We start from the raw sequence: 25,486 nt of genomic DNA, 5'->3' as shown, positions 1-25,486 counted from the left end.
GGTGCCTTTAGCAGGGCCATCAGCTTGCATGAGACTTGTTCCAAATGCAAGCTGGGTATTCTCATAGTATTGCGCGACATCCTATTTGTCACTTTTGGTGAGTTATTCTGAACTTCTCTTGTAGGCATACCACTGCGGGTTCAGATTTTCTTCCGAGCCGTTGTAGCATTCTCAGTGGCTCTTCACTGCCTTTCCCGGCTAATAGGCCTATAACGTCTGTCTTATTTGAATGTTTAAAATGGGTGCTTGCTGTTAACTGAATTGGCAGTTGTAGGAACAGCGTTTCTTTGGGCTGCAGCCTGTTGGTCTTCGTGGGGTAATCCGATCTCTCCTAACAAGCTGGAGAGATGCCCTCACTGAACCAATGGGGAAATTACGTGTTTGAAATCATATCTAAATAGTACCTCATACCAAAAATTTAAGAATAGACAAATTAAGTTTATTGTACCATGGTCGCCTGATAAACTGTCCAAGCACCCAGATCGTGAATCTCGAACAGCCCATCAACCTACTGCGGGCGTTCGTGCAAGATCCCCTCTCCACGATTTTCCTCCTGCTTATTTTACTTTGATGCCGTTGAGCACGGTCGTCCCGAGCTGACCTTGTCGCAACTTCTCCAACGAAGAAGGTCCACGAGTCAGGGCTGAATCGAGGCGTGGTGCTCCTTAGTTGGAGGGTCCCCAAGCGGGTGGAGCGATAACGCACTGTCGACCCCATTTGTGCTACAATTATAGTGTTGGATCATAGTTCTAATGTGTCTGCGAAACCTAGTGCTCAAAGCCCACAAAATCCCACGAGGGGAATTTCTGCGCTTTGCGCGGGCTGAAGCCTGTGCACATGAGGTTGCGTGAGCTTTACACACCCAGATGGAGGCATTTCCAGTATCCAAACTACTGTGAATTCTTCAGCTTTTCTTGCGTGTCATTTTATTTCATTAGCCCGAATAAAGCCGTCCGTGGATCCGATAGGCATTGGTTGTGGGCCTGTGACATTGCAGCACAGTTCTCAACACTGCGCTATTACTTCACAGTCCATAAAATAACGTTTCCCCAAGAAATCGTCGCTGTTTGTGCAATACCTCCGGTCGCACTGCGTAAAAGCCGCCCACTATTTTGAGAGTATAGAATAGACCGACGTGGGGTCGCACAGGACGCTGAGGAAATTCGCCGTTATGGCAAAGTCCCTCGTGAACAGGCAGTAATAAATATTGGCTGCCACGAACTGTCACACCCTTTAAGCAATATTTGGGCTGATGAAAATTTCCGCTTGGCGTTGGCTTTGCCGTAGGAAGTTTCATGTCCGGCGCCACCGCGACACCCTCCAAACATCTACCAGCGAGAACAAACCTCAAGGAATGCTGCAAATTCTTGCATAATGTCCTTTAGGACGGCTGTATCATCTAGAAACATAATAGTTAACACTAGCACCAGCCCCAAGAAGAAGGCGCGCCATTAGCGTTTGTCACTGGAGCTGAGGAGGCACGCGGTAATCACTCACACACCGCTACCAGGAGAATGAATGCAAAGGACGTGGGAGGGGTTGACTTCGCTGCCGCATGCCAGCAAACCCTTAGCCTCTAAAGAAGAGAAAAGAAACGATTGTCTTTTACGGCGCCGTTTGCGTGGTGAGTACGGCTCGAAGGGCAGTGACGCGCTGGCCTCACAATTATTACAGAGTAGTCAGCGCAAAACCTAGGCTTTTCACAAGACATTCAGATGAGCACTGTGGGTGACGCTCTTTGCCGTAATTCCTGGCCTCACACCCTCGTTGACGATTTCTCCTTGTATGTCTCGCCTAACCCTGGGCATTTGGCGTAACTGAGCGATCTTTGACGAATAAGCGCCTCAGACACTGATGTTGCTAGATTAATTTTAACAGGGGTCTGCCTCCCGGATTGTTGGCGCGGGCTTAGATAAAGTTTACAATCTCTCGCGCAACGCACTATTATGCGTGAAGTCTCTCCTGCTATCTACGCAGCATCCACGCCTGTAAATCTGTTATAGAAAAATGGGGAGTGTTTCCTTCTAAGTTCTTCAGGTATATGCCCTCCTTACCCACTGCTGGGTGACAATGGAGGAGTGAATTAAATAATAGGAAGGAGTTTGCGGGAACCCAGTTGCCATTGAGCTACGCAAGCCGCACAACGACGTCTTGAACTGCAAACATGGGCAGTGGGGCTTCTAATTGGATGAGAGTGCCGGGAAGTACAGCTTCCAGCATCTACTGAACGTTCTCAACTTGACGCAGCTTTGCACAAGGTTAAACTCACGACGCTTAAGCTTGCGGCTAGTTATTGCTTGTATTCGCATAATGTTTTGACATCCGCTGACCTTTTGTACGATGTAAAATTTGTGGGGTGAGCAGAGCACATCGCGTCTCGCGGCAGCACGACCCTCGGTCGGTCGTTCGATCTACCGGTCACTTCCGCTCCTTCGTCCAGTGGAGCAACCTTGGGTACTCCATCGACTCCAAGCGATCAAACAACAGAAAAGGAGCTTTTACCCAAGCGTGTTGCGAATTGCCGACAACCACCAGGCGCCTCGCTGCATGAATCAAGACCTGCTCTCGTGCCTGTAATGATAGTTGTGGCGATTACGCTAGGCTGTTTTCATTTCATCTGCTCATGGACGTGAAGCAAATATAACACGACAACTCGGAAGACTGCCCCCGGCAGGGTTTGACCACAACCTCTCAGTGATACTCGGTATGTGCTTCGACATAGAAGAGATAAGAAGGCTTGAATTTCTGCGCTGCCGCACCCCTACCGCGAGCAGAAGTGTTTGCACTTTAACCATCTAATTCCACTGTGGAGTATATATGGAAGGCCTTCGAGCTAGCCAGATAAGGATGACTCCTGCAGAAGAGTTTGTTTTGCCAGCTGTCTCTGCAGTTCTCATCAGCCTCATCAGGGCACTCAAGAAGGAGTGCACGGCCCATAGTGCATTTGGGCCGATTGACTATTGTTCATACCAGCGAGTTCGTGAATCTTCATTGAACCCCAACACGTTTCTGTCCTCTGGGGCCAATACCGCTACCATTCAGAAACCTTTGCCCAGTCCTTCTCCATTTCCCTCGGTCGGCAGCATATCAGCATGAATTCAATTAATGAAAAGGCGAATCGTTCCTTGTAGCCCTGTGCTTTTTCGTTTTCAAGTGTAGCTGAGCCTGCTCAAGTCACAACCGCAGCAAACCCATTAGATCTTAAGACCTTAAGGTAGTCGGCAGCATCTATTTTTTCCTGCAATTCAGCTCAGCACAAGCTAGAATTATCTCGCCTCATTCCAGAGGGAGGGGAAGATAGAGCAGTTTGGCAGGGGAAGTTCGCCCAGTCCACCGAGTTCAGACAAACAGCAACGGGTTCGACATTCCTGAAGTGAGCTGCCCTTTTGTGTCCAGTTTTGCCGTCGCATTTAAAGTGAAAAAGCCTGAGACTGTTTTGATGTGGGATGCAGCAGCCGCGTGGCCCGTCCGGCCAGCTGGGATTTCCTAGCTTGTCAGACACAGTGGAGGCGAGTGCTTTTCCTTCCATCATGCTGTCATCAAAAGCGCTTCCTTCACAAACACGAACTTGTCCTTGGCAACCAAAAACGCCTCCTTCCCTAGCAAAAGCGCCTCTTTCGAAGTAGAAACTACTACAGTCCATAAATTTGAACCGTGCCCTCTACAAATTCTCTAGTAAGGTGAGCACCAATGTAAGAGGAGCAGACCGAATCGTCATTGCACATGCTATGCTATATGTTTTTTGTGAAACGAGAGCCACTCAATCAGCTGACCATTTTGGATGCTGCTGTGGCTTTGGGCCATTGGTTTTTCACGCTGGATGCATTGCTGTGCGCAATTATTCTATTGGGGCCGACAATGAATGCACCTAATTGGCGGTCTAGGCTTTTTGAGTTGATTGCAACGGAGGTGTCATACGCAGACCTTGAATCATCATTCAGGTGAACAAGAGAATGAGAAATTCTTGCAGTGCCACTCAGCAAGGCAACTGAGCCACTTGCGAAGGGCGTCTTTCGTCTTGTAGCGTCAGACGTGGTTTTCTGCGAAGCAGCAGTCGCTTCAGTTTTACAGACTCTTCGATAATTCGTGAAGCTGCACTGATAGCCCTGGTGAAAAATCTAGAATTTTTCTATATGCCCGTTAAGTAATCTGGCTGCGTGGAAGCAGTTGCACGTCAACGAATAGCGCTCCGGTGAAGTGTTCAACCCTTAACTCCTCTCGTAAACCAAGACAGCAAGGGGCGCATTCGTTCTTACAATCTGCAAATGGGCACCTGCCCCCCGCAGCAGCAAGCGCCTTGGTAAGGTTTAGCTGCAGGATGTCGTGCTAATGCAGAGCTCCGCATTAGTCGCGTACGGTGATTTTGTTCCCCATTAAGCAAGTTCATGAACAGTGAGAAAAGTACAATCCATCTAAACTGTTCTGAGTGGATCAATTGATGAAACACCACCTACTGGTGTGGCTGTTTTGCTGGCCGACAATGTTGATTAGGATAGTGTTTCCCTGAAATGTTGTATTTTTCATGTGACCATTTTTAATACACTGCTGTCACTACGTACGTCTTGACTCTGACATTTCAAAGCGCAGGTTCGAGGTATGCATGTTGTGCTTCATTACAATACTTTCATAGTGATATTAAAGAATTGGCAGAATTTTTCTATCATACGCAATGATGCATGCCATGGGAACATATTTCTACGCGTCCTTACAGGAAAGGTTTTTTAGAATTGCCATATGATATTCGCAACTGAAGTCTGCTAACGCTTGCTTGTCAGAACGCCCCAGCAATTGCCTCTGTGACAACAAATGGAGTGGCAGGCATCCATGAAGTTATCGCTGTACTGGCTTTCATTTTCACCCCTTTTCTACCTTGAGAGGTCTAGCAACCACGTAAACGCGTATACAAGTAGATTCTAGTGATGTCGATTTGAGGTTGAGGGGTTCATAACCGCAGTGAGTTTGAAACGCAGAGGAGTACCACGTGTATATATATTTTCAGCTGTAGAAACAACTTCTGGATAGCTGATATATATTCCAGCGCGTGTTTTCTGCTCCTCTAAAGCGATAAACGTAGATAGAAAGAACTCGAAAGGCTTAATGGGAGGCGCATCTTTGCTACGAGTTTACGAGAACGGGTTGATCCTAGACTAGAGAAAATCTAGATATAGGAGGGAAATGCCTTCACGAGGTGGCAGTCTACCTGCGTTTCGTAGCTGTACTTGGTTTCAATGCTAGAAGCTTGCACGAAATACGTTTGATTCGAAGGAATCAAACATATTTCATCCACACGATGCGACAGCTGGCTTATCAGTATAGAAGCAAGCCATTTGTTTGTTTCAAAGCAACAGAAGCCGGCAATATGCGATAGCAGACATACTAGTGTGGAATCAAATATGTGTGCCTGGTGTAGCATACAAGGATGCTTGGAATCACAAGTCGCAAAAGCTCGCAGACAGTGATGAGCGTCAGGGTCTTCACATGCACACATGGCATCCTCGTATATTTGAGAGCTGAGGCACCCAGTATTCACTGAATCACTGAACATGTGCAAAGAATGGTAAGTTTTCTCATGAAACAAGCGATGAACAAGAGACAAACAACCGTGAAACTCACGTTTCCTGCATATCACGGTGTGCCATGCGCCTACTCTTTTACTATTCGCATGAGCGAGCATCTATACGATTCAGAGGATGCCGCTTTGAACAAAGTTTGGCTGAATACAGAGATGCAGAGTAAGAAGTGTAGCTCGAGGAACGAAAACTTCACGCCCTTACTCTCATTGCGCTAGAAGGTGTTCATGCTCGTCCGAGTCAGCGACTTCTTGCGAGCGTTGTGGCTCACTTTCAAATGCGTTCCGGACACCTGAGTCCCAAGATAACTATATTTCGCACTTGGTTAAGAAGTTTACTTAATTATCAGGTAAGAGATAAAAGTTGGACACGACAGAAGGCGCGCGTGACCACCGTTCATGATCACCGAAAAGCAAAGGTAAACTGCTCCCAGAGCATCGCGTTGTGTCTCCACTAGCTAAGTGATACCCTAGTCACAAGACTGCATGTCTTAAACAGAAACTTCTTAAAGTTAAGCCGACTGTGAAACCAAGCGCGCCTCTTCAGAACCAAAATGCGTCAGCAGGTTTTTATCTCCAGAAGGGCAACGCATTGCCACGTAACTCACCAAAAGCCGTTTTCAACCTTCCAGAGTGTTGCTTTATTGGGTATGACAGGTGGTAAGGACCATGCTAAAGCGCATTCACAGCTCTTAAAGCACGAAGACGTGCACAGTATTTGGCTTAGGAGAGGGAAAATTCTTGTAGGGCCTTTGCCCCCACTTCTTTTGAGTCAAAGCCAGCGGGGAGAAGTGCACTTCTTCCGTCTAGTGTGTTCCACCGATACCACAGTGGTTGTAGACTTAGATGCGTGCCAACTTTTGTGGTTTCAAATTTTGTTCGATCCGTTTGCGCACTTTTCGCGTGCAGCGAACACCTTTGTTGTACGTGCTCTGGACCTCTGATCCAGAAGAGATTATCGACCTGGTGTTTTAACTTCCAAGCTGCTGGAGTACTGGAGTGTTGGCAGCCCTTATTTGAGCCAGCTAAAGTGGAAATCGGATTAGCACAACTTTGTTTTTTCGTGACTGAGCTCGTCTAGATGACGTGGCTCCACCGGCTACCTCAGGAAAGCATTCGGAGTCTTTGATCCCTTTTGCATGACTTAAATATAGAATGAAGGAAACATTCTGCGTGCCGTTAGGGAGGCCGAACCCAATGGGCCCTCAAAGGGCATCCCCGAGCACTTTGTGACGACTCCACATACATTCACTGCAAGCCTTGAACCTTAAGCCCTCGGATCAGCGCCCAGGAGTATGCAGATTTTGGGTTCTTCCGGAAAGCAGTGTACCTTGTGGAGGTTCATGTGGTGGGCCCAATAGGATATTGTGGGGTCCTCAGGCCATCTCGGGCTCCAAGAGAACCTCAAGGCCATTCTGGAGGATCAGTTGCCAGCAAAGCCAGTGGAAGTGAGAGGAAATTTAAGCAGATCTATAGCTTTTGACGTTGCACGAAAGCAGCACCACACTGGCCAACTGGGAAGCTGTGGATGCTGCCTGCATGCATGGCTGCATCGTCATCTCTATCCCCCAGCCATTAGAACATTCCAGCTCGTGGACTTATGATTCCGTTTTGTAGCTCAGTGCTTTATGCACGCGCCTTGGGGAGTAACAGTTGCCCACGTTGCAGAAGAATGTTGCAGGGCCTCTCTGCCCTCGGGTTAACTTCCTGCAGTTAGTCAGAGTCCAGTGCCCCCATAGCACTGGACAATGAGCCCTGAATTTTGAGTGCTTAGCGACAATACGATGCTGATTACAGGCTAGCTGTCATGATTTGATGGCTCAGAGTTCAGAAATTTGTGTTTAGCAGGACAAGACCAGCTTGTCCTGCGCGATTACGCAATGTTTCAAGGGATCTGTGAGTGAAAGGCTGGCTTTGACTTCACCATTTTGCATCGAAGACTATTCGTGCATATTTTTATAACTTCCATAACTAGGGCGTACTGGGGCTTCCCTTACCCTGTCTGTTGCTTTGTCGCATACATCCTCTGAAGGCTGTAGCTTGAGCTGGCTTGACAGTGATACAGATCCAATGTTCTGTCTTTAAATTGTTTCACATGAAGATAAATTAGGGAAAATTCCTGTTGCTTTAAGAGTCCAACTGAAGGTTTGCTGCTCTTGACCAGCGGTTCTTGAGGATGCAGTTACAGCGCCTCAGAACAGCAGCCCGTCTCCGGCGCATCGACTGCTCCCAACGATACGCTGAGCCTTCAGCCGACAAGATCCTCGGTCTTCGTCAACATGACGCTTGCTAAAAGCCGCCCCTAACATTGCTTTTCATGCTAAAAAGGTAATGACTCACAAAGAAGTCGGGTTCACGAGCGGAACGCTCGTTATGAGCCTGGCATTGTCCACACTCGCCACGAAAAACGAAGTTACCTCTACTCCGTGGCAACCTGCCCGCTCATTCACTTGCGCTTAAATTTCCATGAGTGCAATTTTGGTAAATACGTGAATCTACATTTAACGTTTTTGTTCCTCCTCCCCCGCCTTGCCGCCAAAAAAATCTGCGGGTGCAATTATGTTCACATCCAAAGACAGCCCGATAAAAACTGCCCAATACTGATACTGACAACCCACTGAGGGAACTTTCGCTACATGCGAATAGTCGAAGAATATTTTACATGCAAAAAACTGGGAAGGATCGCCAGATCGAGAGATGGACCCGGATCTGCAGCGGACGGCAATAACCAGTGATCCTTCAGCACCTCCTGCTGTCGGGAAACATTTCGCCGAAAATCTCCCAGCTTTACAGCCGAGCAGAGAATGTTCAAAAAGACGCCAACCATATAAGCAGCGCCTGAAACCCTCCAGGAGATCTATCCACTTCTCCTGGGCTGTTCTCTTAACGGTGTCGACTGTTGTTGCGATCGTACTGAGCTGTTCTCGTCCCATTTATAGGCTCAGAGAACGTGAAAAGGTGTCACGAAGACTCTCAGAATATCTACAGGGTATGGATGAAGCCTCTTTGCAGTCACTCATCGTCGACATGTGCCTTGAACTGTCAGAGGAAACTGGGCTGGCCCTTGGGATTCCCACAACCATAGACGCGACAAGATCGCTACTTCTTGGAGCCACAGAGGAACATGTGCTATCGCAGTCGCAGAGAGGAAACTGGGGAAATTCTTCGCATTTCATACAGAACACTTCAAGCCCTCCTCAGTTTTACGATGCCCCTGTGCCTCATCCAGGGGCTATAATGGGTGGAATGGTGGGGCAAATGCTGTGGGACAATGCTGTAAAAGAGGCTCTCAGCATTTTAAATGATGATGAGGGGCCGCCAGCAGAGGTAGGCGATCCAAGCATGTCAAACGGCAACGCTTTCGAAATGAGGGTCATGCAGAATGGAAGCACACAAAATACGTCTTCACGACTTTCCTGTTTACCACATTCAGTGCATTCAAGTCGTGTGACGGTAAGAGATTTAGTATGGCCCAGTCATGCAGCATATGGAGGCACGCTGCCGGCGCCGCAGAACACGCCATGTCCAACGGGAGAAAGCACCCAGAGACCTGAGGAAGACGACCGTCCACGTAAAGCACGAATATGGAAGTCAAGAATACTTAGGCTAGCAAGGCAAGAAACAGATCCCGTCGACGGTACCGACGAATATGTCGAGATGAGCTTTCCGTTGAACGTACATCTCTTGCAACCGCAGAGTCTTCCTCGAACGGTGCGATGGAACCACACCGATGCTGAGAGGGCCCCACAACAGATTCTGGAAGGCCTTGTTGCACCGTCTCCTGTATCAGCCGCTTTGTGCTTAGAAGAGGAACCGGCCGCATCAGCTGCAGGGTATTCGGTGTGCAAACAAGATGAAGCGCCGTCATGCATGGTGGAGTCCAGACGTAAAGCTCCACTCTGGCGGAAACTGCAAGATGAGGACAAAAGTACTATTACACTGACATTGCCTTCAGGCGCCATACAAATTACGCCTTCAGATCATCCTTATTATCGCTTGCCTGTGGTGGAAACAGGCGTCCAAGTACGCAAACTTGACAGTGAGTTCTGCCTTCAGAACTTAGACCAAAAATTTGTCCTGGCGGTCGAGCAGCTGGCGCACATACGCACGTACCTTGTTAGAGATAGAATTTATCACAATGAGAAAGTGAACATCACACTTGCAGTAGAAAGGCTGATTGTCTTACTGCTCCAGAAGCACCAGAACGGGGTGGCGCAATCCCACCCATGCCATGCAGCCCGCGTCCTAGGAATCCGGTATTTGATTTTCGACGCTATAGTCGCTACACTGCAACTCTTCGGTCCTGTAATGGAGGCGGAGCGCTGGTGGAACGTGATTACGACACTGGTGCCGACGAGAGTGGCTTTCGCTTCGAGCGCGGAAAGGCAACCACGCAGCGAACAGTATGTTCAACTCGCGACGCGTTTGAGTGAAGCACTTGCTTTGTTGAAGAAGGGCGTAAGGCCCTCGCCTGCACACACTATTGCCCTAAAAATGGCACTGTTCTGCCATCCAGATGGACCCCCATACTTTCAGGGTCCAGCGTGGGACGAATGGCGGGAGGACCACGAAACGTACATACAGCACAAAAGTTAATATTGATGGCGTGCCTTGACATCCTCCTCAATGTTATTAATCATCTAAAGCATGCAAACAGGGTCTTCATTATTTCAGGAGGGTCAAGCGCAGCGATCTTAAGGTGTGGAGCCAATGCAATTATTCTCAAGCGCCTCCTCTTTTTTTGGACAATTTCCGTACGCCTGCTTTACGGCTTACTCGTGCTTTGTGGGCTACATTGTGTACAATTCTTCCTGGGTCGAGGCTTGCTGTTGCAGTGTGGCTATTGCAATACTACAGTCCCAAGTGCCACCCGGCTCACGCATGGGATGCGCGAAACTATTGTTTAGAAGCCCTTTGGGGACATTCGACTCTTTGAAATCTTTCAAACAATTTGCCGACTGAGTGCTTGTGACAAGAATAGGCTCTACAGATTCGCCAGCCTGTCTCTGCACCGACTAACTCTGATTGACATTAACGAAGTGAAGACTCCTAAGTAACGACTCACAGGGCCACTAGCCCCTGATATGACCACTACGCTGGTGAAAAGTCCACGGCCAAAACAGTCCACCAAGGCGACCGCAATCACTGGGTCACACTAGGAATTCGTGCGACCACGAATGAACAAGCCGCATTTTGAATGAGTCAGGCTGGAAGACAAGTGCTAGCTTTTGCACCTAGCTACGAAACTTCAAGAGACACCGCTGCAGGGACGAAATGCATCATGGATGCAGAGCCGGCTGTTCCAGCGGCCCCCTCAATTCACCTGCGGTCCGTCGCGTCCAGGGGCTACGAGGGCCCCAACAGCGCCTAAGTAGCCGTCGTGACGTAAAAACAGAACCTGCACCATACCGAAGAGACATAACAACGCAAGAGCATTGAATCTACAAGTTTCAAATACATTCTTACAAAGAAGGCATAAATTTTTCGAACAGCTGCTGAGCCTGATGCCAATGTCTGCTGGTCTGTCCCAACCACCACGGCGAATAAGCTGCGGGAAACAACAGCTGCTTTCCCCCCAGATAATTACTTCAGCAATTACCTCAAAAGGGGCCCATGCGGCAACTGGAGCACCGCTGTCACCATCCGGCGGCTGTACAGGTGGCGGGCCTAGCAGATTAGTACTGCTAGGGGAGCGTAAAGGGTTGTTGCTGAAGCTGGCCCGTTGTTCGTGCACGCTTTGTATGGGATTTTGCTGTTCGTGGACGAGTGCGTTGTTGTGTGGCCTTGACGGCATCGAAACTGGGCTAACATCTTCATTGGGTGCAGCAATGCATACGCCAGACGAAACAACTCCGGTTGCCGCCCTTTGCGGCGATAGTACAGTAGCATCGACCGCTACTTCTGGTGCTGATTCTGCATCCAAGCGGCCAACCAGAGGACGGAATGTGCCGTCCGTGTGGCCTGAACCGCTTAGTTGTTCTACAACAATGTTGACGTTTGCACGCATATCGTAACTTTGCTGCTGCTGCCGCTGTATCAGCAGCTGCTGCTGCAGGAGAATCCGCTGCTGTGCGTTCACATTGAAATTTGGTGGGGCTGCGAGCAGTGGTGAAGCCGGGCCTCGCAGGCAGCTTTGGGGTGTGTGTTGGTCATACTGCTGCATGTAAAAATTCACTCCTTGAGTAATGGATTCCATGGTGAAGTCATAGTTATTGATAAATTTCCCCGCAAAAAATATCCTGAACACCAGAAACGCAAAAGCCTAAACAAGCATTTAAGCGATAGCGCGATAGCTGATGAAAAGCGTGCGAAAAAGAGCCTATAAGCCACAGCAATAAATCTATCATCAGATAGTGCCAAGCACAACTTGAAATAGGAAGCTGGCATCAGGGAGCCTCTTAGTGAGTGCGACATCTCTTTTGCGCGCTGCGTAGTTGCAGTCCGGAAGTGGGGCAGCCATGAAATAAGAATTCGCAAGTTGCAAACGTGTTAGTTGCGGGGCTTTCGGCTAATAGATTTAAGTTCAAGAGAAGCCAAGCACGTAGCTACTAGTCACCTGCGGACGCCATGAGCTGTACCAACTAGGTAGGCGAGGTAGCCCAAGTTGTATGAGACCATATGAATGAGGCTCCTCGCTATATCCTCCTTCCTAGAAATCATCAAAAGGGTTGATGAGCTTAAAAGAACAAGTTTAGGTGGTGACGGGATGCATCCCCTCTTGCAACTAGAAGGATCGTGGCGAAAAGCCACAAATACGCACTTATGGATGATCCCAGGTATCCGCACACAGCCCAACGCAATTCAACTAACTAGAGGAAAGACTAGCTTTCGTCTTGCCAGGCCAGCTTCTTCACTGGCAAGATCACACAGGAAGGTCGCACAGCGGACGTGAAGGGTGTCGACGCAGCTAGCGGCTTTAAGTCATTCGCTTTCTCACCTGGGACTCGGCCGGTCGTGGCTATCTTCTAAATAGAGACGCCCGAAGCTGCATACATAAAAAGTACGTACGACTTTTCCATGTAGCTTGCATTGCAGTGTGGAAGCGCACAGTACCAGTCCTCTTTGCGACACAAGAAACAAGAATGCAGTAGCAACACGGAAAGGCCACCACTAGAGAAAATGCAATTAAGTTCCTGACGCAACAGTCTAGGCATCTTCAAGATCCTACGAACATGAAATAATTTGAGTTGCCTCGCTGTGGTGTTCAGTTTAATACTGCTAAGAGGGGCGGTGCGCGTTGTGCAACCCGCTATGCTGCTATCGGTTTGTGGTGAGCGTGCATCATCTCAGCAAGTTCGACCTAGGCATATACTGAGAAAAAAACAAGGGACAGTGCAGCTGTGAGCTGCTTGTACCTTGAGGCTAAGGCATCGGGTGCTATGCAGCGGCTGCCTGCAGCATCGCCGCAGAGATCTGCCACCTTCAAGTCTAGCGCATCAGTCCCTGAGGAGACGAAAAAAACGCCGAAGGTAGACATTTTGTCAGCGTCAATTCGGGGATGTTTTGTAATGTACCTGGCATACGCTGGAAACATCACCGTGTTACACAGCTCGCCAGCTCGCCAGGCAAACAGGCACTTAGCTACCTAGACTAACACCAGGCAACATGATCACAAACACCACGCTACCTCTTTCAGACAAGCGAACAACCTGACGAAAACTCTTGGCGTGGAAGAGGAGGCGGGCCAAACCTAGCACGGTGCCGCCGCCAATGCAGGTGCCAGTTACCCTCACGAAGCTGCTGGCGCTCTTAGCCTGCACATATCCATAAATTTGCCGATACAAACTTCATATTCTTGTGATCAAGGGCCAAAGAGCCGAATAACCACGAAAAAATGTGTGTGCGGGTGCGTGCACAGATCCCAGTGCGCCTGTGTGGAGTGCAGCAGCGACAGCTGACTGCCATGATCCGATGACAACTGTCACATGAATGCATTCATGTGAAATATTGCTTCTCAAAACAAATACGTCAGCGCCACCCCGTGCCGACCGGCACTTCAAAGCCATCAAGAAAAGCTGAGTCAGTCAAGAGGACGCCTCATAAAAACATCAGGTCATTCAAGTGGACTCCGCAATCCTTTTAACACAAAAGTAAAGCCACAGCACGCTGCGGTTCACTATTCCAAACAGTTTAGCAGTGTGCACAAGCTCACAAACATTTATACGCATGAACACGAATTCAACCTTACACACGAGTACATGGTAGCAACTTGCCGTGCAAGTGAAAAACTCACCTTGAGGATAGAGACACCAGAGCCGATGTTGACCACCAAGAACGGATAAAGGTCTCGTGACTGATTAGCAAAAGAAATGACACAAGGCGCTACAGGACGCGAAAATTAAATATAGAGACCAAAAGTGGGGCAGAAGTGCGAGCAGAGAAATAACACAAAGTAAAGCCTTGGGCACCCAGCAGGGCGTGCCGTCCAAACAAAGGCGGAGGGACTCAGAGAAAGCAAAACGCGCAGGCGACGAAAAAAAAGGATAGTTGAAATCCAGGCAAGTCACGCATGGGGAAGTAGCGACGCGGTATAAGAGGCCAGGCACATGCGAACGACAAAAATGACAGGAGACGATAGCGGAGGAGACGGCCGGTGAGCAGAGACAAGCATATCATGGCAGTCGACAAAGACACCATGAGGTGTTTTTAACGCAGTAATGAGGCAAGAGCCAGAGGCTGTGATGGTGATATGGTAAGGCTCCTTACAACGTCCACAGGCACTCGCTGCCTCGTGTTCAAGTCAAAACGGAAGACAGAGTTCGTATGAGAGGCCAACAACACGAGGCCTGCCATGATGCTGTCTATTTCATCTGTGCGTTGCAAAGACACCCCAAGTTGCTCCGTGAACAGTTTGGCGTACTTCATAGCACCACCCCCTGTCATTCGTAGCACTCCCCCCTTGACAAGGTCGCGGCCTGACCCAAACATAAAAACAAAACAAATCCACGGCGCCAAAGAATGACGTCCAAGGCACTCAACCCTGTCGTAATGAACGTGAACAGAGACAAATGCACTTTGCAATGGCAACTGCGTGCCGAAACAGATGCAAAACAGCGAACGGTATACACACAGATCTGCGTAAGATAAACCCTAATGGGAACGCAATCACGAACGGGAGCACAAGTACAGCAAGGAAGAAACTGCGATGTGCTCAGTGAAGCAACAAAGAGAACGTCGGTTCCTCAAGACGCTAAGCCAGTGGAGCAGCATCTCGCCGAGCAGTAAGGCGGAAAAGGCGAATAGGGAAGCAGCAAAGACAGTGAGCGTTGGCGAGTCTGTATGCTCGGCAATGTATCTAGTAAGGTTAAACCAGCACCAATTCACAGTTCAGCACCAAGACAGGCACACGTTTCAAAAAGGCCTACTGCGCAAACAGTCCAAAAGGGCGGAAATCGCCTTTGTGCGGAAATACGTGAAGCGCAGCACGCGGCGTGGGGAAGCTGCAGAAACACTTCAAGAACAGCCCTATGCAGCCATGAGCTTCCATGGCAGCTGACTAAACAGCTGCACTGTCGCTGTTCCTGCGAGTTCTGCTGCTGTGCCTTGCTTTTCTTGATAGTAGCAAAGAACTGGGCAGTGGTAAGGAAGGGATAAAGAAAGAAATGAAACGAAGCAGCAGCTAGCAGCACAGGCTGGGGCACAAAGGCGTCACTCACGAGCCAAGACGAAGGCAAAGGCAAGCCACGTGGTTGCAAATGCGCACTGCGGCGGAGCCCACAAAAAATGAGAGTGAACAAGGAAGTGCAGGCAGAAAACAGGAAGTGCTATTTGCAAAAACAGAAACATAAACGCCAACAAAACGCCGCAGAGCCAGCAGCAAACAAGCTGCTGTCGACCTGTAGCCTGGAAACGGCAACGGAAAGGAGGCAGGCCAAGCCCGAAGATGACAGGCATGAGCATCGAACAAGATCCGGGAGAAGACAGACACAGAAGGAGGTAACTTGAAAAGCAATATGTAAACAAAAGTACAGGAAACGCACGCACCCCTTATTGTCAGCAGCGGAGATGCCAAGTCCAGTGCAGCATCGCAGTTGCTTGCATAGGCCCTGGCAGCCAGCTGGGGATCCCTCCGTGAGAAGTCAGGGCCGCCAGCTGCTGCTGCTGCTGCTGCTGCACTCTGTGGCCCCAGTTCCTCTATGAATACCAACTTTGCCAGAGTCCCCCCCATGTCCACAGCGCAGCGCACGCTGGGCGAGGCCTCTTGCAGCAATGAAAACAAAAAAGCAGCGCCGGGGCTCAGCGGCTTGCGCGGAATAAGCAGGAATATGTATTCGCCTAGGCGGCACCCGCACCGGCGCCAAGGACTGCGGTGACAGCTGCTGCTGCTGCTGCCGCTGTGACTGTGGCTGTGGTCGCTGTGTCCTTGGTGGCTGCTGCTTTGTTCTCTTGCCTGCTGAACTGCTCCGCCATGGGCGCCTCGGCAGCAACGCCTGTGATGCACTCGGCCTAGATGGCAGCAAGCCCGCATAGGCTCAGAAGCTTCCGGAGCTGCTTCCGGGGGGCTGGGCTTTTCGTGCTGCTGCTGCTGCTCCTGCTCGTCCATCTCCCTTGGCTGTTGTTCGAGCTGCTGCTGCTGTTGTTTTTGCCGTTGCAAGCCAGACAGGGTAGATCCATGGCAACAATGCTCGGTGCTGCTCTCACGATGCCTTTTGCATCCCTCTGTATGCCCTGCTGCAGCAGCAGGGCAGTCAGCTGGCTCAGCTGCCTCTGCTGGTGCTGTTGACGCTGCAGTTGCAGTCGTTTCCGCCGCTGTCGAGGTCTCTAGAGGAGCTTCTTGATCATCACGTGCCGTAGAGGATTGATTGAGCTCAGCGCCGCTACTATGGGAGTCCATTGTTTCTATTGCTGTAGCAGCTGCGGCTCTGCTCTCCTGCGGCTGCTTCGCCCGTGCTGCCGTCCGCGCGCCACCGCCTTTGTTGCTGGTGCCGTGTCTTCTACCTTTGCATGAAGACTGTACAGGATACAGTGGTTTGTCAAGGGAAACCCCTGCAGCGCTAGGGCTGAACAATGTCACTTGGATGCAGACACCCGACAAGGGGGGCGCTGATCCAAAGGTATTTAGTTGGGAATCGGAAAAAATAGCATCATATGTTTTGAATTATCTGTTAAAATTGTATAAGTGAATTTTGGAGACAAATGATTAAACGTTTAGGAGCCGAAAAGGAAGGGTTGGAGGCCCTGGTACTGGCTCTGGAGGGAACGGCTGGCAACCTCCGGCAGAGAAGGGCGGCAGCACAGCTCCAAATACCGGTGACGTCCCCCCAACTTCTAATTATAATTAAGAGAGAGTGATTGAAGGTACTTGCTTGGCAAGAGCACGTCCAGTCGTCGTTTCCGCCTTAGCAGCAGCAACTGTTGATGCTCCTGCTGCTGCTGCAGCCTCCGCGGGAGCTGGCGGTGCATGCAGACTACTTCCCGCAGCGTGAAAATTATCCCATATGATCCCATTGCTCAGGAGTGCCCTTGGGGGTTACTTGAATGACACCGGAAGTGCTCTTTTCCAAATATCTGTCGGCTTTATGGTATATGGAAGGCGAGGGGCCCTGGGGTCACTTAGGGGCTCTAGTATGATCGGCACAGAGAGCGCTGTTGCTTTCTTCACTAAGATTATTTACCGAATTTGATGAATTGAATGGTTACAGCTGGCTCAGCCAGCGCCTTTGTAGCTGCATCTCCGCCTGGGCAGGAGCAACCCAAAGCCAGGGTAAGGGAGAGCAGTAGGCTGAGAAAGGCAGGAGCATAAGCATTACCTCCTGTGAAAACTCCTCCTTGATACACACATACGCAAGAGAAAGAGTTTCATACCAAGATGAACAGAGTCACGGCCCAACGCCTGGAGCGAAAGAGCGCGCCTGCATGAATTTTAAATCCTGTCTCACACCTACAAATCTACACACCTGCGCATATTGAAACGCGGAGCAGGCAGTGATATACCACGATTGCCATTACTTGTCCGTTGCTTCTGCCCTCAGCCCCTAAAAAGCGACCGCAAGGCGCCATGCTCGATTTCGAGGTGTCCAGTGAGCCTGTGAGACTTCGTCGGTTTGGATGCCATTAAATGCATGGTGGGAAGATATAAAACTTTTTTTCGCGGCACTTCTTGCTCTCTTTTCACGGCTTTAGTAACGCTTTAGCTAGAAGGACCCCAAAAATGCGGTGCGAATTTGCATTTGCTGATTTCAGAAACTGCATCGGATTCAATATACTCCAAAAACGCTCTTTTTCGTGTCAAAAAGTGCGTACTTTGATGTTAGGTGCTGCTGCTGCTGCAGCATGCCGTGCTGCTCCAATACTGTCTTGTCATACTGCTTTTGCTGAGCCACCTCAGCAACAGGTGGAGCAAGCTGTTTCCTCAACACAACTGCAGCAGCTCTGCCGCAGCGGAACTTGCAGGTAGGGGAACAGTGGGCTGGATGCAGGTAGATGCGACGCAGCAGTAGCAGCAGCAGCCACTGCAGACTCACGCGCTGAAGAAATTTGGTTTCAAGTTAGTAGCTGGGTATAAAACCGCTCTTCTCACTGGTGGCGCCACAAGAACGCGAGCGCCCAGCTCCATAAACATGGTAGCTGCACACGTAAGGGCAGTGTCGGCTTGGAAAAATTCACCGTCCAAGCCCAACCCACAAGGGTTCGCATCACGCTTCGGCCAGCAGCAGTCTTGGCTTGCCGGATGATCTACCTTCCATAGGTGCACTACTGCCGTACCCTCAGGCACTAACGGCTCGTTTGCACATGCTTCTTAATAAGTAAGGGTCTTAACAAGTAAGGATAAGGATTGCGAAGAGCATTCAGAGCAGTACAGGCTTGCTGAAGGGTGCTAACTCTCTTTTTTGTGTCCACCTTCATCTCTTTAGGAAGATTAACATCTACAGTGTGCAGCGCGTCACAACCTACAAAAAAGCCGAGTGGTAGCGCTTGCGATAAATTAGCAGTGAATCAGCGTCATTTCTCTACCAGCTCATCCAGAACTTCGTACTGCCCTATCAATAGGTGGGGTCTCCCCAAAGTGCTCACCGTCCAGAGACCTATAGCGAAACAGGCTGTTGGGAGATTATTGCTTCTGTCATCGGTGTTACATTCCTACAACATGCAGTCTGCTGTGGCTCTAATGCTATGTAGCCATGTGCCCTACTGGGGCTTTTGTTTTTGTTACACAAGATAGTTGTGGAAGAGGCTAGAACCAAACAGCAATCGAATTTCAGTTGCAGTTACAAAAAAGAGCCAGTTCTGATCCACAGCACTTGCCAGCAATTTGTTTTGAACCAACTCCTGCAGATACGGCTCACTGTTTTAAATAATCTTAGCTGAAGCTAAGCTAGACTAAGGGCTAATCCTTTGCATGGGCTATTTTTACAGTGATACCCCTGGCCTTCAACTCACCGCTAGAGGAGGTTCAAACTCATGTCACTATATCGAGAGGACCAATGAATCAAGAAAGATACACGTTGCTGCGGCTGCAAACTTGCTACAAATAAAGGTGTTTTAGAGTGCAAAATGTGGTAGAATTGTGGCTTCTGTATCTACCAGATTTATTGGATGGTGAAGTGAACGATCCTAAAGCCTTCGTGGCTACGTTTGAAAGAGAACTGGAGTAAAACACAGCCCACGCGGAATAGATGCATACACAGCGGAGACAGGCTACCATCAAACTAAGCAAGCTGGAAAACAAGATCTTGTGGGATAAATATACGCAGCATGGCTGTTAAACGACTCGCCAGACGGTGCCACGCACTACTGGGGACCTTAAAGCTTCCCAGAAGAAGCCAAGACTTTGTGAGAAGATAAAAGTAGGACTGGACAGAAACTTACACAGTTTACAACATATTCTACATAGAATGTGGAATTTCAAGTGGCTGCTGAGTTGCAACAAAGGACAAAGGCGAAGGCTAAAGCGAGTGCTAGGGGAAAACGGAAAACTCAGAGTGCATTTTGAAACGATTGGCGAAGGCAACGAACATAGTCAAAGCTTGAAACTCGAAGTTCAGGATAACGAGATGTGCCCGTGATACAGATCAGCGCTTTAAAGGATATAAGGGCTGTGAAAGTAGCCAAACATATGCAAAATGGCAACCGGAAAACAGGTATGCTGCCAGAATTCCCCTATTACAGCACTTCTTCCCTAGACGTGAGCGGAGCAACACTTGTGCCATACCCCGCGCCAAAGATCTACCCTACTTCCCGAACTTCTCCTTTGTTACTCATCCGCAAACGCTATTTTAACCACGATACACGCATTTTCTTAGTCCCGTTTTCACATATGCCTTTTGCTTGAAGAGCAGAGCTCTTGTTGCGAGCGCTGGCAGTTGCGCGTAAACCACGGATGCCTTCTATGCGCCAAGTTTTTACAAATGGTCTCAAGAATGCCTTGGGTCTGCTTTGCGTCACCTTGTGTGCTGTTTTGCGTAGATGCGAGTAGTCGATTGCTACAGCAGCCCCGTCTTAGAAGACACCTAAGCTGAACTATTGTGAAAGACATTACAGATCTACTCATAGGAACGGTCGGGAACAATGTTACCAGTGTTGTATATCCCTGAAGAGTCCAGTGTTCTCTGAAGTGGGCCAAACCCCATTATCAACATATACAGCGGCAAACACGTTCTTTCAAGCATCCTTTCAAAGTAAAAACATGTGCCAGATCTAGCTTATGAATTGCCTAAGTATAAGCGTAGCCAGTGTCACTTCTGCACATGGAGCTACCCCTGGGAGCAGAGCTCATTGCGGCCCGATATTACTAGCCTACTTCAGGGGCCACGATCCCGTGGACTGCAAAGTGTTACCACTATTCCCGGGTATCTGTGGAGAAACAAGGTATCTCGAGGACTTTCATGACAGAAAAGAATTGCCATTGGTCACTTATCAGTGATGCCTGCCAAGCCGGCCTTCGCAAGGCGCTGTCGTGGGTTTTGACACACGCACGTCCGACGTGCATACTGCTGCAGTGCCAATTTGTGCCTATTCTCTTTTGTACCACCGGAGTTATATTTCCTTCATTTTTAGCATCATAGTAGGTGTGTGATTTAGAGGCTTCCTGCTTTGTTTGTGCAAGCACGTGACGACGTCACGACCTTCGAGCCCGATCTAGTAATGGCAGAGACGATTCTCTATTTTTCATGCACCCCTCAGTTTTGATTTGGAAGAAATATGGGAAATTTAAGGTGAAGTCGACATAATGCCTTTTGTGGGAACATGGCTCAGGCAGCTTTTCCACTGGTCATTTTCTCTCCTTCTGGTGGACATGATGTAGACGTTTCGCCGTCCCATTTTCACTGGACAGCGGGCGACCACGTAGACAATGAAGTGGTTAAGCGCACTCGGCACTGGATCCGCAGATCTTCTCAGTGCAAGTGGCCCATCTTGTTCTCCGTGCTGGCTGTCGTGGCCATCACTCTTGGCTGTTGGCGCATATGTTTCGGGCCGAGAGGCCGCAAAAATGGACAACGACGATTGGCAAGTGGATCATCTGAGGGAGGCGACCCCGAGCTCTCAGCCATACTTGACTGGTGCCTGGAAATGGAAGAAGAGAGAAACATGCTTCAAGCACCTTCACATGTCCAACCTCAGACAGTACAGCGGGTGCATGAAATGCCTCATTCCAGTCCCCACTACCAGCAAATGCTGCAAGCAGGAGTGATGAGCACGTTTGCAAGTGGAGGGCAGGGTTCCCCAGCTGTTTTACCATCACAACACACATTGCCACCACAGGCACTGCAGCCGCCTCATGCAGAGACTCCTCTCAGCTCCAACTATCGGCATCTGCTGCCGACAGGCCAGACACCTATGCCTGCAAGTGGGGAGAATGCTTTCCGTGCCTATTTAGGGGAAGGGCAGCTGATGCCACCTACAACAATGCCACCACAGGCACAGCAGCCGCCTCCTCGAGAGCCTCCCTCTAGTCCTTATTATCAGGATCCGCTGCGGGCTGGCCGCACAAGCGCGCATTCAAGTGGAGGGGGGACCATTCGTGCCCTTTTAGAAGGAAGACTGCTGCCACCTACAGCACTGCTGCCACAGGCACAGCAGCCGTACCATGGAGAGGCTGGTTCCAGCTCCCACTATCAGCACCAGCTGCATGCGGGCCAAACAAGCACGGTTAAAAATGGAAACGAGGGTGCTCAACAACTTCCAGAGGGAACGAAGCTGTTATCGCCTACAGCGTTGCCACCACAGGCAGAGCAGCCGCCTCAGGAAGACCCTCATTCCACTTCACACTACCAGCAACTGCTGCAAGGAGGCACGGCAAGCACGCTTCCAAATGGAGGTGAGGCTTCGCTTCCCGCTTCAGAAGAAAGGCAGCCGTTGCCACCTGTAGCATTGCCACCACAGGCACAGGAGCCTCCTACTGAAGAGCCTCAATCCTGTTCCCACTACCAGAACCTGCAGCAAGCAGGCACGACAGACACGCTTGTAAGTGGGAGTGAGGCTGTCAATCCTTCGTCGGAAGTAAGAGGCCAGCTGCTATCACCTACAGCACTCCCAGCACAGGCAGAGCAGCCGCCTCGTTCGAAGCGTTATTCCAGTTTCCTTTACCAAACACTGATGCAAACGAGCACGACAAACAGATTTTCAAGTGGAGGGGAGGGTTCTCCAGCTGTAGAGGGAAGGCAGCCTTTACCAGCTACAGCATTGCCACCACAGGCACTGGAGCCGCCTCATTCCACTGCCCACTATCAAGAACTGCAGCAAACAGGCGCGGCAACCACGGTTCCAAGTGGGGGGAATGCTCCGCATCCCTTTGTAGAAGGAAGGCATCGGTTGCCACATACAGCATTTCCACAACAGGCGCAACAGCCGCCTAATGGAGAGCCTCATTCCAGCTCCCACTATCAGCATCCGCTACGTGCGGGCCAGATAGGCACGTATCCAAGTGGAGGGGAGACTTCTCATCTTTGCGGATTTCCACGCCCTATTCAGAACCACCCATGGCCTAACGAAGAAAGAGAGCAGCGCCAAGTGATGTGGCCTGCCGTTTCTTTGAGGGCAAGAGACCCTTCGTCACATGGGCCGGCGCCTCGGCAAACACTGGGCCCTTCTATTGCACCTCCTCTGAGAGGCAACTTACGTACTGCAGAGAAAGGAGTGTCCATCCCCGCTGCAGTTTCTTGGGCAAACGACGCGCGCTCAGTTCCGGCACTGAATGAGCATGATCCGTACCCAGTTGATCCAGCAAGTTTTGCCCCTAGCGTAGCCCAGTCTGGTGAAGGCGCGGGCCCATTGTTTCAAGATGCCGTTTTGCAGGTCCAGCAGCCTGGTGTATTTCCCGGAGCTCAACTGAGCTCAGATCAAGTGCATTCTTCTCAGCTTTCTTCGGGTTCAAATCAGAAGAGGCCTTTGGAAGAGCTTGACGCCGGCAGTTCACGCGATAGGCCCGCCTGCCCAAAGAGGCGGAAAACGGAAATTTTTCTGGAGATAGAGCTGATGAACGACAAATTCGCGTCTGGTGGTACTACTAAGCCTCAAGCTACAGCCACGTCGGAAAATCCGGGAACTTCAGACAACAGCCATGCGATGCAGCCGCCTAGCGACACTTCTGCATCTGAGGGCCAAGCAGATGCTGCACAAGCAGAGGACGCCGAGAGCAGCAGTCCACCTTCTGAAACACCCGATCAAAAATCATGCCGCGCTTACGAGTCTTTAGTTACGCATCCATTTTACAGACTGCCAAGACTGGCGCCTGATGTTAAGGTAAGGCAGTTTTCTCCGGAGAAAGCCTTTTCACGCGGCAATTTGATTTCTCAAGCTTCAGCAGTTTTAGGATGGATTCGCTCACTTTTGGGCAAAGAAGAGCTGTCGGAAAGAGATGCAAACGAGCTTGTTGCCGCCGCGGAGCGCGCTGTGTGTCATTTATTTCATTTTCATCAGTCACCTGTTCTAAAGCTCGGCGCCTCTCAAGCTGCCATGGTTTTGGCGCGCCGGTATCTTATGTTAGATGCGGTTGTCAGTATCATGCATGTTGTAGGGCCGGCAATGGTTGCGCATCAGTGGTGGCCTGAGCTTGCCGCTGCGCTACCAACAACGCTGCATTTCGGATATACCCATTCACCATATAGGAGAACGAGGGCTCTCGAGGAACTTGCGACGAGGCTAAGTACGGCAGTAGAACTGCTAAAGAAGTGCATTCGGCCCTCGCCACAGGAGACTGTTGAACTGAAGCGAGAGCTATTTTGTAAGAAGACGTCTCCTCAGTGCTTCATGGGGCTTCAGTGGGAGGCCTGGCGATTGGATGACGGACTTTGAAGTGATGCACTGCATTAATTCTGCGACTGGGCAGCCTTTACGAAATAGTGGATCGAAACACTGCGTGCTTCACTTCGACTTTTAGTGACCCAGTAAGTGAAACTAACAACAATAATCGAAACGCTCGTGAAACTCTCTGTTCTTCCATTGGGCGAGAAGACTGGACTAGTAGGAAAGTGAAAATGCCTACACCATGTAACGTGTACTCCCTAAGTGTCGGCTTCTTGCAGCTGAAAGTGAATACAGAAGGGTCGACTTTTAAGTGGCCTTTTTGGCTTTTATCACACAGAAATTGGCGACCCTTTTGAGTCTCAGCTTGGGTAGGCTCAGCTTGGGCTCTTATGTTGTAGTCTCATGGACACTTTTTTCATGATCTCTTCACGGAAGAGTTTTTGAAGTATGCGGCTACTCACGGAGGCTGCTTACCTGTAATTTATTGTGAGAATTTTCCATGCATTTGGCGCTGGCGTGGCTTTTGGCTTTCTTTTTGCTGCTGATCGTTAAGTGCTCTGAGGGACCTCGTGGCTTATGCCTCCTCTTCCCGTGAGCTGCCCAGCCTTAGCTGGCAGAGAAGTGTACTCGCGCAGCCACTCGTCAAAGCGCAGCTCCCACGAGCGCCTGCTGCGCACTTTGCAATGCGTTTACTCTGTTGTTGCTCGGCGGATACAATTTCATCGTGACCTCCTTTGAGGCATGGTAAGTTCGCTGACTAGTCTTATCATGGAGTGGCTCTTTTTGATTATGCAGAATGTGAAAGTTCATTGATATGTTCTATGCTCTTATGGACAGAAGACTTACGGACACTAGCTCTGAAGATTTAAACCAGTACTGCTGCGCGGCACAAGCGCTGCAGTGGAGGAGATCCCTCTTAGCCATGTCAATGCCACTGAAAACATGCATGCTTTGTCTACTAAAACGTACCTGTTTCCTAATTTCGAACGCATTGATTTATGTTCACGTTTCGAGGGAAACGCAGTGACACGGTTTAGTTCCAATGTAACCGCAGAAGAGTCGTCACGCTGCCGCTGTGTCTGGCGCCCTGATCCATCTATTGATGCATTTGGAAAATATTATTAAGCCGTTTAGCACAGAGTGCACTGCACCCATGGCTATTATTTCGCAAATGGGACAAAACTTAGTAGGCCCTCAATGTCCTAGAACTGCAGGCACGAACAGGGAACGAAGCTTGAGAGAATGGAGCAACACCAAGAAGCAAAACCATTAAGTGGGCACATATACCGCTTATCGTCAGCGGCGAAGACAAGCTTAGCAGAAAATAGCAGTCGCTTGCATAGACAATGGCGGCCAGCTTGGGATTTCTCCGTGAGACATCAGAGCTCCCCGCGGCAGCTGCCTGTTAATTTGCTGCGCTTGAGATCCTAAGGTGTGAAGGCCAGGTCCACTTTGCCGGAGTGCCTTCCATCTCCACAGCACAGCGCACGCCGGGAGAGGCCTCTTGCAGCAAAGAAAATAAAATGCAGCTCTAGGGCACAGCGGCCTGCGTGGAATAAGCAGAATTGTATTTTCGACCAGGCCGCATACGCACCGGCCCAAGGGATTGCGGTAGCCTCTCTTGCTGCTGTCGTGACTGTGGATGTGGCCACTGACTCGTTGGTGGCTGCTGCTTTTTCTCGCATGCTGAACTGCTCCGCCTTTGGCCCCTTGGCAGTAACGCCTGGCTTC

At 49.9% G+C, this 25,486-nt stretch overlaps 3 protein-coding genes across 3 annotated transcripts; 2 read left to right on the top strand and 1 right to left on the bottom strand.

The window, feature by feature from the left end:
* Nucleotides 1–8,266: 8,266 nt before the first annotated feature.
* Nucleotides 8,267–10,165, top strand: ETH_00016130 (uncharacterized protein; the record flags this gene model as incomplete). The annotated part of the gene is made up of 1 exon (XM_013372932.1): nt 8,267–10,165. The coding sequence occupies one exon, from the start codon at nt 8,267–8,269 to the stop codon at nt 10,163–10,165; it is 1,899 nt and encodes a 632-aa protein (XP_013228386.1).
* A 718-nt stretch (nt 10,166–10,883) lies between these two features.
* On the bottom strand, nt 10,884–16,403 carry ETH_00016125 (pantothenate kinase, putative; the record flags this gene model as incomplete). Its single annotated transcript, XM_013372931.1, has 10 exons — nt 10,884–10,967; nt 11,169–11,808; nt 12,126–12,218; nt 12,507–12,554; nt 12,925–13,012; nt 13,155–13,323; nt 13,803–13,862; nt 14,276–14,484; nt 14,935–15,009; nt 15,554–16,403. 10 exons carry the CDS (start codon nt 16,401–16,403, stop codon nt 10,884–10,886), a joined length of 2,316 nt encoding a protein of 771 aa, XP_013228385.1.
* A 4,352-nt stretch (nt 16,404–20,755) lies between these two features.
* Nucleotides 20,756–23,803, top strand: ETH_00016120 (uncharacterized protein; the record flags this gene model as incomplete). Its single annotated transcript, XM_013372930.1, has 1 exon — nt 20,756–23,803. One exon carries the CDS (start codon nt 20,756–20,758, stop codon nt 23,801–23,803), a length of 3,048 nt encoding a protein of 1,015 aa, XP_013228384.1.
* Between the last annotated feature and the right edge of the window lie 1,683 nt (nt 23,804–25,486).

The sequence above is a fragment of the Eimeria tenella genome, genomic scaffold (genome assembly GCF_000499545.2).
Source record: "Eimeria tenella Houghton genomic scaffold, Eth_scaff113, whole genome shotgun sequence".
In the NCBI taxonomy this organism is placed as follows: Eukaryota; Apicomplexa; class Conoidasida; order Eucoccidiorida; family Eimeriidae; genus Eimeria; species Eimeria tenella.
Note: the sequence above shows the minus strand (reverse complement) of the source record. Positions and strands in the feature narration are given on the sequence as shown.